Source organism: Hyaena hyaena, unplaced genomic scaffold (assembly GCF_003009895.1).
Source record: "Hyaena hyaena isolate Hyena2069 unplaced genomic scaffold, ASM300989v1 scaffold_213, whole genome shotgun sequence".
NCBI classification, from domain to species: Eukaryota; Metazoa; Chordata; class Mammalia; order Carnivora; family Hyaenidae; genus Hyaena; species Hyaena hyaena.
In genome coordinates, this window is record NW_024080843.1 from 2,361,375 (window position 1) to 2,377,551 (window position 16,177).

Below are 16,177 nucleotides of genomic sequence, written 5' to 3' on the forward strand. Positions count from 1 at the left end.
AATGAATAAATGTTACAAAAAAATTTAAAAAGGAACACAGTAAAGTATGCAAGGTGGAAAATTACCCATGTAATTAATTAAGCATCTCCAGTCCACCCAGATTTTCTGAAATTCTTCCCAAAGTTTATGAAACATGATTTTCCTTAAAGTTCTTAACTTTTTTTAAAATTTCTTTTTAACATTTATTTTTGAGAGACAATGAGAGACAGAGTGCAAGTAGAGGAGGAGCAGAGAGAGGGAGACACAGAATCCAAAGCAGGCTCCAGGCTGTGAGCTGTCATCGCAGGGCCAGATACTGGCTCAAACTCACAAACCGTGAGATTGTGACCTGAGCCGAAGTCAGAAGCTCAACTGACAGAGCCACCCTGGTGCCCCAAAATTCTTAACTTCCTTTGTGTGATGTTAACATCTAAAATCAGAGACAATAAAATGACAGACTTATACAAAGTATAACTACTGTATCAATGGTCCTAAGTCTGTTCATTGGTTAGTAATTTTACCAGCTTTGCAGATTACTATATTACTACATGGTGAACAATGTAACAACACATACTTTATTTTGTACAGTAGTATAGTTTTGAAAAAAATGGGTGATTTTTAAAAATCTTTTAAAAATAATTCTGTTTAGTCTTATACATTTGTAAAATTCATATTCTGCATTTTATTTAGGGCCTATAATTATTATTTTTCAATAATCGGCAAAGTTTAAATCTGCTCTGTGGAACTATTTTCATTAAACTTTAAGAGGGTCTTTCATTTATTGAACTGAATTCACAAATTCTTAGACTGGATGAGTAAATCCTATGTTTTAATTATCTATGCCTTAAGCATAAGTCCCTTGGTGATATATATATTATTGAGTGTACATTGTTTTGCATTTAAAGGTGGAAGAATCAATGGCCGTGATGTGTGGATTTATAACTCACAGTTAAATATTTGGATCAGAGTTGCTTCTCTAAATAAAGGCAGATGGCGTCACAAAATGGCTGTCCTCCTTGGTAAAGTAAGAAAACCACTTTTTATTACTATTGCTGGTACATTTCCAAAATAAATACCACAGTTGAATCCTTCATTTTACTCACTCTCTGGGTACTTTGGATTCAAATTGTATTTCCTTCCATTTCTAACCTCAGTAGATAAACTGCAGATATAAACAATTTGACACTGTACTTTTTGAATGGATATTTTGTTTTTCCAATTTGGAATTTGTGGCAGTGAAGCACATTTCTCTTTTCATGCCCCATTGGAGTCTGAATGCCTGAGAAGCATTGGAAAATAAAGGAGTTACATCAAGTACAAAAACAGGCCAATGTCTAATCCAAGCAATCATTTTCCCTTTACTGACTTTGGCAGTCAGGAGAAGCTACATTATCTAGAGTGATGTTATTTTATCTTTTTTCTTTATATAGTTAGGTACAAAAAATTAAAGTAAGTGTTAAGATAAATTCAGCAACATATTTTAAAGAAAACTGATTACTGACTACAGCTAATACATTTTTAAAAATATATAATTTGAGGGAGCCTGGGTGGCTCAGTCAGTTTAGCATCTGACTTTACCTCAGGTCATGATCTTGCAGTTTAAGAATTTGAGCTCCGCTTTGGGCTCTGTGCTGACATCCTGGAGCCTGCTTCAGATTCTGTGTCTCTCTCTCCGCTCTTCCCCTGCGCGCGTGCACGCGCGCTCACACACACACACACACACACTCTTTTTCTCTCAAAAATAAATAAACATAGAAAAAATTAAAAATATGTAATTTAGGTTCTGAACCATTCTTTGTCCTTAGAAACTTGAGAAACATTTGTGGTCTAGTGGTTTCCAAACTTTTTAAAACCAGCTACATTCTCTCTCTCTTTTTTTTTTTTTTTTACATTTTTATTTATTTTTGAGAGAGAGTGCAAGCAGGAGAAGTACAGAGAGAGGAGGACAGAGGATCCAAAGCGGGCTCCACGCTGACAGCAGAAAGCCCAATATGGGGTTTGAACTCACAAACTGTGAGATCATGACCTGAGCCAAAGTTGGACACTCAGCTGACTGAGCCTACACCCTCTCTTTTTTAAAGTTAAATCTAACATAAAAAGCCATTACTTAGATAAAAATACAGCAATATATCAAGGGCTCATTAGCTTTTCACTGCCTCCATCTCTGTCGGCTCCTCCAAAGCTACATCAAATTAATGAGCAGTCTGAGCAAAAGCAGCATACTTGCTTGCACAGGTTTTTATGGGGGTTTTTTTGGTGAGGTTTTTTGTTTGTTTGTTTTGTTTTAACTTTTAGAGAGAGAGAGAGAGAGAGAGAGAGGACAGCAAGCATGGACAGAGGAGGGGGCAGAGGGAGAAAGAGAGAGAATCCCAAGCACCCAGCACAGAGCCCAACACAGGGCTTGATCCTACGACCATGACCTGAGCCAAAACAAAGAGTCATATACTTAACCAACTGAGCTACCCAGGCACCCCCTTGCTTCTGTACTTTTGACTGGTTCCCTGATACTCCCTTCTAAAAAGATTGCTGCCTCTTAGGTCCTCCTATAGAGACATTTTAGAGCCACCAATGAGAAAACAGAACTGCTTTAATTGAAACAGGTGGTGGTGGAACCCTTCCCATTCAACCTCCCATCAGCCTTCGTGCCCTCTTCCTATTTCCCCATAAAGGCTTCTTGAAATTTCTATACTGTAGAATACTAGAGTTTCTCAAAACACAGTTTGAAAGCTACATTTATTCCTAAGGATATCGATCTGTTGTGCTGCTACTGTTGACACAGTCAATGAAACATTGAGGACCTTGAGATAGATGTAATGGAAATAAAATATTAATTCAACTTGGATATTTTCCAAAATCACTAGTTTGTTAGTACCTAGTGTATTATTTTTAATGTTTATTTTTGAGAGAAAGTGTGGGAGAGGGGCAGAGAGAGAGGGTGACAGAGGATCTGAAGCAGGCTCTGTGCTGATAGCAGAGAGCCTGATGCAGGGTTCAAACTCATGTTCAGATCATCAGAGCCACCCAGGCACTCCAGTACTTCTTGTATTATATATGGTTTTGGTAGCCATGCATCTAGAATAATAAAATATTACTGAAAAGGGGCAGCCAAAATATTCAAGGGGGTGGAAAGAAAAGAGATACAACTAAAAAATTGTACTTATTTAGCCTGGAAGTACAAAGGCCAATGAAAATGATTGATGTCTCAAATATCATAATGGATTGGTAAGCAATAATTTATTTGACCAATGTTAGTATACTTGACTTGAAGTTACCTAAAACTTAGAAGCAGTAACTCAAGAAATGAAAGGAATCTTTCTTACATAGCATGTACTCATGGAAAATGTCCTAAAAAATTACAATATAAACTGAGTTCAAACCTATTAAATTATTTAAATTTATAAATTGTCACTATTAAGGTAGGATGGTAAGGATGATTTAGAATATAGAATCTAAGGAAAGAACTTTAGAGATTATTTAATGTAACTTTTTCAATTTATAAAGAAACCAAATTCAAAGAGATGAAGTCACTTGCCCAAGGTTACACAGAAAGTGATAAAGCAGAGCAAAGCAAAGCTCAGATTTTCTTAATCTAGAGGCCTTTCAGCTTAATGCTCGTAACATGTGTTTAATTTATGCATGTAGGGGAATGGTATTAAAGTTTAATCCTCAAAATTACATATGTGATAGGTATTATTACTGTCTACATTTTTAAATTGAGGAAATTAAAACTGAATGTCAGAGAACAGGTAAACTGCCCAAGGTGTGCATTTCATGGCAATGTTAGGTGTGAACCCTGCCTCTCGACTTTAAAGCCATGTTCTTAATTGCTGCATTTTGCCACAGTTGCCATACCTTTTCCAGTTGGGTGATCTTGAGTAAATTACTTAACTTCTCTGGACTTTATGGTGTTGGGAGAATAAACCTACCAAGAGATCATGTTAACATAATGTGAGAAGTGCAAGATTGAAATACGAAATAGCATTGGCTGCTCTGGAAATTTGGAGGAGCACAGAAAGATAAATTGTGGACAGACTAGAATGTCAGTGTATTAAGTTTGGCCTTGACCCTTAGTCATCTATTGTTGAACTGCTAAAAGGAGTTGAGATATTTTAGGAAGATTAATCTGTGGTTGAGGGAGCACAAGAGTGGAGAACAGGAGATTAATTGAAAAGTGTAAAATGGTGTGGACCCTGGCTTAGGATAGTGGCAATGGGAAACAAAGGGAAAGGACCAAAAGTTTCTTGTGTATCTCATGATTCTTCATGGGTTATTCGGCATATAGGTCATTTAATAAATAGCTTGTTGATTAGTTCACCTGTCTCATAAAGATATTAATCTGCCTACTTTCCTCATATTTGTGAAAGCCCATTGAAATATATAGTATAGAGTTCATTAGGTGTCAGGTACTTTGCTATGCACAGTAAGTACTAAAATGAAGAAAAAGATAAGCCCTGCCTTCAGTGATCTCACAGTCTAGTATTCCTTACCTAATATTTTAGTTTTATAGCTTTATTACTTCGTAATAATCAAATATTTTCATTATCCATGAATGTGAGTATTTAACCAATCATGTAATTCTCAACGCGACAGTATCACCCTTAAGGGGGCGAAGATAAGTTCTTGGAGTGGAGGAAGAATTATACTCTTTCATATATAAAGCACAGATATATATACAGTACATAAATGGATATACAATACATCTGTGGTATTAAAACTTCATTGAAGGGGGCTATTATGAAAAAATGAAAAGTATTGTTGGTGGTAAGAGGGTGCTAATAAAAAGTTTCAGAAACTGAGCTAAATATATTGCAATTTAGTTATCAAGGGCTTTTTAAAGAGGACAGATCCCTTCATTTCTTAGTCAATTACTTAAAAATTCAGATTTTTGACAATTAAGATTTTTTTCATGTATTTTGCATATAGGTATATGTTGTTGGAGGCTATGATGGGCAAAACAGACTTAGCAGCGTAGAATGTTATGATTCCTTTTCAAATCGCTGGACTGAAGTTGCTCCCCTTAAGGAAGCAGTGAGTTCTCCCGCAGTGACTAGCTGTGTAGGCAAATTGTTTGTGATTGGTGGAGGACCTGATGATAATACTTGTTCTGATAAGGTAAGTCATGTTCTCTTATAGAAATTACCAAATATGTATACAAGAAGAAAAATACATAAAGCTTATCAAATAGCTAGGTAATTTTTAGAACAAAATGAGGAAAGGAAACCTCTGTAACATAGAGGACAGCTCAAAGTTGCTGCAGTTCATTGAATTCCTGGGATAAAAGAATATGTGCCATCCTGACACCTCAGAAAATACCGTGTTTATTCTGGAAATGTCTAATACTTAATCCTTTTAGCAGTTGTTTACTGACTTTTGTCAATCAATCCTTTTTTTAAATTAAATTATAATATAATGTCAAATGTTACATATGTAGAATTCGGTAATACAGAATTTGTGATAATTCAGAGTACACTGAATTGAAATTTACTTGTGTTCTTTTGGAGAAATCCTAAAAGCATAAAGAAATTGTATTTGAATTGATGCATAGTTATCCTATAGGACACAATTTTTTTAAAAATCTAGAGTGTTAATTTTATTTTTTGTAATGTTTATTTATTTATTTTGAGAAAGAGCTGGTTAAGAGCAGAGAGAGAGAGAAAGGGAATCCCAATCAGGCTCCACACTCAGTGCAGAGCCCAATGTGGGGCTCGAGCTCACAGACCATGAGCTGAAACCAAGAGTCGGATGCTTAACTCTGGGTGACTGAGCCACCCAGGCACCCCAACTGTTAATTTTAATGGAAATAAGTAAAGAAACTGACCATGGTAGCCTAGCCATTCATCCTGGAAATAATCTGTGTGTGTTACTCTGTTCTGCTTGATAGTAATAAATTTACATTTGAGAATTCTGCAGTTCAGACATTTCCCTATTAAGCTAACTTTTCCTAATTCTGTGAATTAATTAAAATAAATTAATTAATGGGATTTAATTTTTAATCTTTTTTCTATGCATCGTACGACTTTTTTATTAAGTAAATTTGCATTTTTGTTTAGAAGTTTTAATTAAATATTTCTATATATTACTAGGTTCAATCTTATGATCCAGAAACAAATTCTTGGCTACTTCGTGCAGCTATCCCAATTGCCAAGCGGTGTATAACAGCCGTATCCTTAAACAACCTGATATATGTTGCTGGTGGGCTAACCAAGGCAATATATTGTTATGATCCAGTTGAAGATTACTGGATGCATGTACAGAATACATTCAGCCGACAGGTAATAACCTAAAACAGTCCAAAAGAAAAATCAATCTACAAGGGGCCAAGTACATGGCCATTATAAATTTACTGTAATTTCACTGTTAATGTATTTCATGTGTGCTTGAATTATTTCATAACTTTTAAAACTCCACGTAAAGCATATGGTATGACCGTTTTGAACTCCTTCCAGGGAATTGTTTCATTGAAGTAACTTAATTTTTACCATCCCATGGTGAAGCAGCTGTTGTATTTGAGTTGGCGAGTGTTTTCCCTTGACCTTCTTCAGAAGCTACTCTAGTCCTCATCCCTATTTCTTATGTATTTTGAAAGAGAAGAAATGTTCCCAAACTGGTTTCTTTCCTTCTGTGGTTTTTATCATAAAAGAAATGGCTGTGCTCAGGTCTCCTTCATCCTGTCTGTACTCCTACTCCATCGCCACCCTCTGCCTCCCCAAAAGCCTTATCTCAGCCTTTGATTCATGGTTCCAACCTCTCTGTTTCTACCACCAAAATGCTTGATGGTTCTGATGCTGGAAGTCTGGCTCTACCTATACCACTCTAATAATCTTAGTTTCATTCGTATGCTCTTATTTTTTCTATCCAACCCTTAAATATGGGTTTTCCTTGAGCCTCTTTCCTTGAGCCAGTTTATACTCAGTTCCTGAGTGATCACATTTATTGCCCAGTACTGATGACTTCAAGTCTTTATCATCATTAAAGCCTCTCTCTTGTGCTCCAGATTCAAATTTCCAACTGCCTATTTGATTTTTTTTATGATGTTCTAAGACTTCAGACTTAAAACAGAATTCATCTTCCCTAACCCTACTTTTTCTTTTTCCAGACAACCTAGTGAATAAAAAAAATGCTTCTTCCTTACTCACAGTCACTGCACACCTGGCACCAGATATGTGGGTTTATTCCCACACCAACCAATTCTCCATCTCCAGCTGGGTGTCTTACAGTTCAATTCAGTTCTAACACTATCTATTTGGAGTTAGAGTCAGATTCTTCAAGTTAAGGGCTCAGTCCCCAAGACTGCCACTGCCTCAGACACCAACCACTAGTTCCAGATTGTCCCCAGTACTTTAGGCTGACTGGCTATAAATTAACACTCCTACAACCCCTCCTTCAATAATTTATGAGAATAGCTCACAGAACTCAGGGAAACACTTGCGTTCACTGTTTTGGGTTTTTTTTTTTATATTAAAGAATATTATAAAGGGTACAGATGAACAGCCAGATGAAGAAGCACATAGGGTGAGGTCCAGAAGGGTCCGAAGCACACAGGAGCTTCTGTCCTTGAGTTGAGGTGCACCACTGCTCCTCAGTCCAGAAGCTGTTTGAATCCTATACTTCAGGAATTTTTATGGAGGCTTCATTATGTAATCATTAATTTAATTTCCAGCCCCTGTCCCCTCTCCAGAGAACAGGGAATGGGGATGAAAATTTTAAGATTCTAATTATGGCATGATCTTTTTGGTGACCAGCCCCCATCCAGGAACCGGCCAATAGTCACCTCATTAAATCAAAAGACATTCCTATCACTCAGGAAATTCCAAGGGATTTAGGAGCTCTGTGACAGGAACTGGAGGCAGAGACCAATTTATGTTTTTCTACTATTCTTAGATTTTTACCACTTTCTCCTAAATGGAATCAATCCAGCATATCAGTTCTGTGTCTCCAGAGTTTTTCCCATTCTTCTCCATTCCTGTGGTTCCTGCTTCTGTTCAAGTTCTTATGAGGTCTTCTCTAAACAAGAACAGTAATATTCTAATTAGTGTTTAATGTCTTGCTTCTCTTAAGTTATTTCCCAACAAATCCTATTGTGTTTCTCCTCTGATGGAAATATACTGAATAAAATCCTAAAAGGTTCCCACTTCATTCTATTCTAGGCCTTCTGTTGTCTGACCTCTGCTTGCCTTTTTAGCTTCACTTTCTACAACTTTATCCCAATTACATTAAGAATCTGTTAACTTGCATTTGCCATACAGATCATACATGTTCTTGATTTGGTTCATGATGTCCTCTTAGGTTCTGTGTCTTTTCTACCTTCTCTACTTGTAACACTACTCCTCTTTCAAGGACCATTTCATGGTTACAACAAACTGAAGTTTCCCTCTTCAGAATTAATCTGATCTGATCTGTCACTGCATTTACACCTCTATTATGACAGTCATATATCCTGTTGTGAGTATCAATATTTATTTCCGTACCAGAATTGGATCTACTTGACAATACTGTTTTTTCTTTTCCTATGTATCTTGCATTAATTGGTGCTCAGTATTTATTAAATAAGTAAACAAATGAGACAGTGAAGTAACAAAGAAACTAATATTAAGAGTCTTAAATGCAATATCCCTAACAGATATAGACTGTAAAGATAATGAATAGGGATTGAGTGTAACCCCATTTTTCTAAAGTTGTTGACATTGAGATATAGTCTCTAATTAGTAATGTATTCAAAATAACATTGCCTCAGCTGATGAAAGTTATCTTCAGCTTCATGGTACAGAGATAATGTAATCTTCTATCACTTTTATTTAAATAAAATGAATGACATTTCTCTGGCTCAGTGTCCTCTCCTGGAAAGGACAGTCTCCAGCTCTGTAGAGGTGAGAGTGTGCCCTACCATATAAGAACCCATATTATAGTCGTATTCACCTGTGTGACAAGTGTTTACACTTATTTCTAAAATTTTTTAAAATTATTTTTAATGTTACTCATTTTTTTGAGGGGAGAAGGGGTAGAGAGAAAGGGAAACACAGAACTAAAGCAGCTCCAGGCTCTGAACAGTCAGCATAGAGCCTGACATGGGGCTCAAACCCATGAACCACGAGATTGTGACCTAAGCCAAAATCGGACACCTAACTGACTGAGCCAGTCAGGTGCTCCAAATTTGTTTTTTAAAGTAAACTCTGCCCCCGACATAGGGCTTGAACTCATGATCCTGAGGTCAAGTCACATGCTCTACCAACTGAGCCATCTAGGTGTCCTAATTTGTAAATGTTTTAATCAAAGCTAATTTATTGGCTTATTACAGTGAATATTTTAAAGTATAATCCATTTTCACCAAGAACTACTGTTCATTCAGAACTTAGCTATATACCGTATAAAATGGTAACAACTTAGGAAGATAACTACTAGCATCTAGTATAATGCAGGGCATACCATGAATATGTTTTTAATTACATGATTGAGATAAAACTAAGAAAAACAACGGGACAAACATGGCACATTTTTTCTAATTAATGAATAAACTGACTTTGGAAATTTCAAAGAAAAAACATTTAGATCAGAAATGTATTAAATCTATTATGACAAAGACAAGTCATTGAAGTCCGTATCAAGTATTCTGTATCAAATCTCTCAAAGTAAAAAATAATGAGATTCCTAGGATTATCTTTCCTCCTCAGTCTATTCTTACTAACAGTAATTTATTATTAGCTAATTTTTGAACTATCTGTGTTTGCCTACCCTTTTCATGCTGATCAGTGAAAAAGGAAAAATTAGTTGTGATTTCATGTTAGACAGTTATTTGACTCAGACTATTTTTTTAAATGCTTAGAATATTAAGTGGCAAAATAAAAGCTTAAAAAATGAGCTCTTTGTTTTGCAGACCTAATGGACCTAATGCAGCCTTTTTCTTTTTCTGTTCCTTACCATTTTTGTGCTTCCTGACTCTACATAATTCCTAAAAGCCACAACTTGCTATTTTAAATATATTTTGCTTTTTAACTCTAGTCAAAAACATCCTTTGAAAAATTTTGGAGTCTTTTCTAGGTTAATCATATTTGTTTTTTATAGTAATTATGTTTTTGACAGAGAAGAATAAAATTTAGCTAAGAGTCCCATTATGTGCAAAGTTAAAATATTATTTAGGGAATTTCTATGTGCCAGCCAAGTCCCTAATAACAGTGCTTTGCTAATTTGTTTATAGCTCTTTCTCTCATTCATGTATTCAACTTGAGAGTAATCCCATATGATGAATAATGTTCCTACTCCTTGGTTATGTTTAACCAACTGAGCCACCCAGGCACCCCTCCTTGGTCATGTAATAGCCACTTTCTATAATAATGGAGCTTCCTGTAACAGGAGAAGCAAGCCATGCTCTTCAAAACTATTATTGTTCAACTACTGTTAAGTTAAAACCCTTCTCTCACTCAGGCCCCACTCCACCTCCCACATCTTGGCCCCAACAAATAACATATATTTTATCTTAACATTTCATTCATGCAGAATTATCTGACACTCCTACATAGAGCTGGAATTGGGCAAAAGGGAGCTTATTTCATGTCTCCTTTTTTTTTGTCCATTAAACAAGTCTTATTTTTCAGTTTGCTACCAAATCCCTTACCTTCAAGAATTAATTTTTTTTTTTTTTTTTTTTTTGTATTTGGTTAAACAGGAAAACTGTGGTATGTCTGTTTGTAATGGTAAAATATATATCCTGGGTGGAAGACGAGAAAATGGAGAAGCCACAGACACTATTCTCTGTTATGATCCTGCAACAAGTATCATCACAGGGGTAGCTGCAATGCCCAGGCCAGTGTCCTATCATGGTTGTGTGACTATTCATAGATACAATGAAAAATGCTTTAAGCTCTAAAGCCAGGATACCTCACCCAAGAAGCCACACCAATCCAAGATGAGAGGTTTGAAAAACTCCATAGTGGGAACTTGACATATCTCCTTTGTGCCATGTACTCAAAAAGTAAAGATAATAGTGGTGGTGCCTTTTCCCCCAAAATAATCTTTCAAACTGTAATAAAGCCTTTCCTGTAATTGGGAAAAAAATTTTATTGTTGTTGAAAGTAATAGTGGTTATTGCTTGGGTTTTGAGAGTGTACCTTTGTAAGTATTTGTAAGAAGCTTATGTGGAGTAGGAAATCACGTCTGCCTGCATAACTTTTAGGAATTTGTGAATGGTTTCTTCATTTATGTATGTTTATCTGCAAGCTTATATATTCTTTATTTTGTCATATTATGTATAGAAAACTGCATGACTTAGGCTTCATTAAGGTTGGATCACATAATGCTTAGAGTGCTTAGAATGCATTCTAAGGGGGGAATCAGTTTCAAAATTCTTTTTCACTAAAATATATCCAACCTGATTAATTTTATTGAAGGTTTTTTCACTAATTGATAAAAGCGTAATAACAATTTGAGTGTCATAAAATACTGAATTATCATGACTTCTTAGAATTGTTGTCTTGTATTAAACATATTTTTGGAAGAACATTGGATAGAAGATAGAAAAGCAAATGCCCCTAAGATGGGGATTAAAATTATAGGTTTATTCCTAAGAAAATATTATATAAGACCATTGAAGGGGAAAATGACCACAGTGGCTCTCAAAGTATTTATATATCATCTCTAAATCCTCTAAGGAAGCACCTTTTCTTGAACCTGGCAAAAGAGTTGGAGTCCATATTGCAATATTATTTTGTGGAAAACAGGGACAGATTTTTCTCCCTTTCCCAGTAGGGTTTGACTTCATTTGTATGGTGCTTTGGGTGAGGTCCTCTTCCCTGGTTATCCTCCTTTCCTGTGAACAGGTAAAAATCCTGGCGTCTCCACTGGTAAGTTGCCTTTGAAGGATAAAGCAGGGACCACCTATCAGTGGGTCCATTTTTCTTCTAAAATTAGCTATCCAAAAAACTAACCGTGGTATTTGCAGTTTTTTAAGATACATCTTTCATTTGGTACCCATTGTGGAAAATACTGGTCAGTGTTCTCAAGCTTCTATACAACAAATAAGTTGCTTTTGTCTAGGTTTTTCAGCTCCAGTTTATAAGCTTACTAGTCTTCAGAGAGGAATGTAAAATTTTTTTCTAAGGCAAATTGAATGGCAAGAACTGTAGCATAAGTGATTACTGTTATTCCTGAGTAAACAGATATAATTTACAGCATTTTAGGGATGTTCCAGGGATGTTTCAGGTAGCCTGCTGGATTTCAACTTCCCAGGCACTATTGTCATCTTACATCATAATTATGTACTTCTTGTCACAGGATGTTGCAAATATGTGATTATAGTGTCACCAGATTTCTATTAAAATCAAGTTAGTGATCAGAAACCTAACATTGATAAACCACTTGTTTTCTCATCTTAGAGTGATACAGAGATTTCTAATAAACTATACAGTGTCAATGTCAATGCTTAGCTGGAATCTGAATTCTGAGCAAAGCTCTAAAGATCTTAGAAATTTTTAGGAAATTTTAATTTTTCAAGTCATAATTTGAAATGATATGTACCTTTTTGTGATAATTATCAGAGCAATTCAGGAAACAATTTTTATCATTTTAGTTGAAAGACAATTGTACATACAATTGGGATACTTTAATTTTACAAATGTACATGTAAACATCTACATCTGCAATATACCTTTTGTAGATAATGGAAATTATTTAGTTCAGAAATTCTTTGCAGTAGATGAGACAATGTATGAGAAAAGTGTTTTGCAAATGCTAAGGATTATACAAATGATACTTGTTATTTTCTTGTGTATTTGTAAGATTGTGCCCATAATACAGACACTTCACACAAAAAAGACTTTCTTAAGATAACTTGTATCATAGTACTTTTGTCTATTGTAAAAGTGTTAACTATTGACTTGTATTTCATCATACATTTATTTTTAATATCCATGTGTTCATTTTGCTAAATTTTAAATTAAATCCTATAAAACAATTTGTTTAAACATAGACTTCGTACCAATATTGTTTAATTTTTCTACATAATTTTAAACTAAGTAGGCCACCAAGAATTTAGCTTGAATCCTATGAAATTAACAATTTTTGAAATTACCCAACTGATAATTCAGTATTCTTTATCTTTCTTTAGTGATTATTGATAAATAATGGTGTTAGTATTGGTAAAATAAAAAAAGAATTTTTGGGTATAATTAGTATATCAAAATATCAAAAGGGATTCATAAACCAGATTGTGCCAGATTATATTCATAGTGTCATCACATAGTTGACAGGCTTTTTTTTGATAGGAGATGCTCACATAAGCTTTGGGTTAGTATGTATGTATATACATGTGTATATAGATAGATAGTATGGTTATGTATACACATATATACAAACACCCAAGAAATTGATCAGTTTTTGATGATCAGAAAAAGCACATAAAGTAAAAATTGGTTGACCTTGTTAAATTCAATTCCAGAAGATTTTTTTTATTTGGGCATTTCTATAATACTTTTTTACATTTGAAAGTACATGATGAGGAGCGCCTGGCTGGCTCAGTCAGTAGAGCATGCAGCTCTTGATCTTGGGGTCATGAGGTCAAGCCCCATATTGGGTGTAGAGATTACTTTAAAAAGTTTGAAAGTACATGATGAGTGTTAGTGTAATGAATTGCATACAGTCAGAATCTATGTAATACATAAAGTTTCATAAGATCAGAAAACAAATTGGAAGTAGAGACGAGTTTGCTAAACCCAGCTGTGATACCTCAGTGGGAAAAGGAATTCAAGTGTATGTTTTGTAGATCAACAGGAAAGTATAGTTGTTTTTTGTTCATGAACATGTGTTTTCCTATATATGTGTGAGCTATAAAGTGGTCTAAGTTTTACAACAGAAGAACTTTTTCTACTTTAATCTTCCCACTGACTACACAGGTATGAAATAGTAGTTTATTCAATCTTCAGTAACCTTTTTCCCCCTAGATGACTGAAGTATAGATATTTAGTCCATTTAAACCAGGTGTTAAGAAAAAAAATGATGTAAATACTCAGGGAGGGTATTAACTTGTCATTTTTGCCTACTTGGGGTGTTTAAAATGCCATAAATAACCTTCAGTTCATGATTTTAGAGTAAATTTAATTTGGTTAAGGAGCTTCACACAGGCAGTGGTTGAACATTCATTCTTTTATATTTAGAAAGATGAAAATGTTTTGTGGACTGATACATTTTCTCTTAGTGAATATGAATTGTTTATGTATCTCTACTGTCATACACCCTTTTGAAACTCAGGAAAGACAAAGGTTCAATTACACTACTTTTGTCAATATGCAAACCAGGTGTGTGTGTTTCTTTTCCCTGTTGTCTGGATATGGCAGATAGTTTTTTTTAAATTGATGTGAGAACGCATACATGAAAAGAGAGGGGTTGAATAGTTGTGTGTGCCTTTTGTGTCTTGAGATTTATATGTGGAAAAGACATCTCCAGCCTGTATTTTCAAAGAGAAGAGATAACTATTTATGTGGTGCCAAGTGATAATGTCTCTTAAAGGCTTCCTGTGGAAGCCTTTATTTTACTAAACTCAAGACACCAGTTAACCTCAACATGATTTTGGCCTTATTCGAATTTCTTATGCATTATTTTGAAACCCAGGTTTACATCACCTCACCCCATTATTCTTTGTAGTTAAATACATAAATTCGCTGTATCAAGTAATCAGAATGAGGGCAATTTGGTGGCCTTTTAAAAGGTTAAACTAGGTAGCTATACTTATTGTCACATCCAGTGCTAGACGCCAGAAACCACTTGAGCCAGAGTGTGAATTGATGATTCCAGAGACATTTTCAACATACTTCAGAGATTTTTTAATGTTTTTATGAATGTTTTACATTTGTGTGATTGCCTTAGATATTAAATTTACTTAGTGCTAAAGATGATCATCATAAATAATTTTTTTTAAAAACAGCAGTAGTCATAACTTATTTTATATATTGTTATTGTTCCAAAGAAAAGAATTTGTTTTAATGTTTTCAAAATAACTGCATCTGAATTTGTTTATGTGCCTTAAGTTCTCTAGTGATTTCAACTTTTTTTTCATTCTAAATAAAGCTTACCTTCAACGAGTTTCATATCTGTTTCCTACAGTAAATAAACTTCCCTTCTTAAATTTTTTAATGAGCACCATGCGGTTTCTTGGCTGAATGAGAATGTTAAGATATCTTGAGCGTTTGGAGTTCTTATTATATTTGGGGGTATTGTTTGTTACCAAGGTGCTTTTTAAGATATTCAGACAAACATCTAACATTGATTAAAACTTTGTAAAATATCATTTATAATATATACGTCTAATTTCAAAAATGTAAACATACTTATTTCTGTTCCATTCTTATGTACTATTTTTTTCCTCCTACAGACTTTTTCATTTATCTTTCTTTAAAAAAAGTTCTTATTCTTCCATTTCCCCATCATCTCTCCTCATAGTTTATTTAAATTTTTGAGAATTTCTGGAGCTAAGACAACACGATTATAGAGTTGAGAAAAAGCATAACATGCTTTCCATCTTGTACAGACCTCTAGCAGCCAAATGTCATTGGCTTTCAGTGAGAGGCTCCAGAATCTCCACAGTGAAAAAAAAATGCTTTGTACTTCTTTGTTCTCAATTCAGTTGTAGCACAATAATACGTATATGTCTTGTTTAAATATAGTTTGTGCATAATTTCTTTAATTTTTTAAAAGTTGTGTCTAATAAAATGTCTTTTAACCATTATTATTTGACTATACAGTTGTATTAAATTTTGTTTACCAAAAACTGTTGTTTTATTTTTAAATATTGATTGATTGGTTTTGAGAGAGACAACCTGTGCACATGCATACATGAAAACACAAGCAGGGGAGGGGCAGAGAGAGAGGAAGAGAGAGAATCCCAAGCATTCTCCACCCTGTCAAGGCAGAGCCCATCTCAGGGCTTGATCTAAGGAACTGTGATATGAGATCATGACCTGAGCCAAAAATCATGAGTTGGACATTTAATCAACTGAGCCATCCAGGTACCCCATTGTTTTATTTTAAATATATCCAAATGCTTGTGCAAAAAAAGGGATGGAGGAAAATTCATATTAATATATGTGAGTATTTACTGGTATTATAAAGTAAGATAGGAAAGAAACTAGAAAGATAAAAGATAAAAAAAAAAAACCAAAAACATTGGTGTATATGAGGAAAGGAAATGATGGCTGAGGAACAAGTAAAAAGGAAA

At 34.7% G+C, this 16,177-nt stretch overlaps 1 protein-coding gene across 4 annotated transcripts in view; it reads left to right on the forward strand.

Annotated features, from left to right (window-relative positions):
* KLHL24 (kelch like family member 24) overlaps positions 1-15,688 on the forward strand; it is a 44,314-nt gene extending 28,626 nt beyond the window's left edge. For all 4 annotated transcript variants that reach the window (XM_039242328.1, XM_039242326.1, XM_039242329.1 and 1 more), the window contains 4 exons: positions 885-1,003; positions 4,903-5,091; positions 6,063-6,251; positions 10,640-15,688. In XM_039242328.1, coding sequence (XP_039098259.1) covers positions 885-1,003; positions 4,903-5,091; positions 6,063-6,251; positions 10,640-10,840 — 698 coding nt within the window. In that variant the 3' untranslated portion in view covers positions 10,841-15,688. The remainder of the gene's footprint in view (positions 1-884; positions 1,004-4,902; positions 5,092-6,062; positions 6,252-10,639) is intronic.
* Positions 15,689-16,177: the final 489 nt, after the last annotated feature.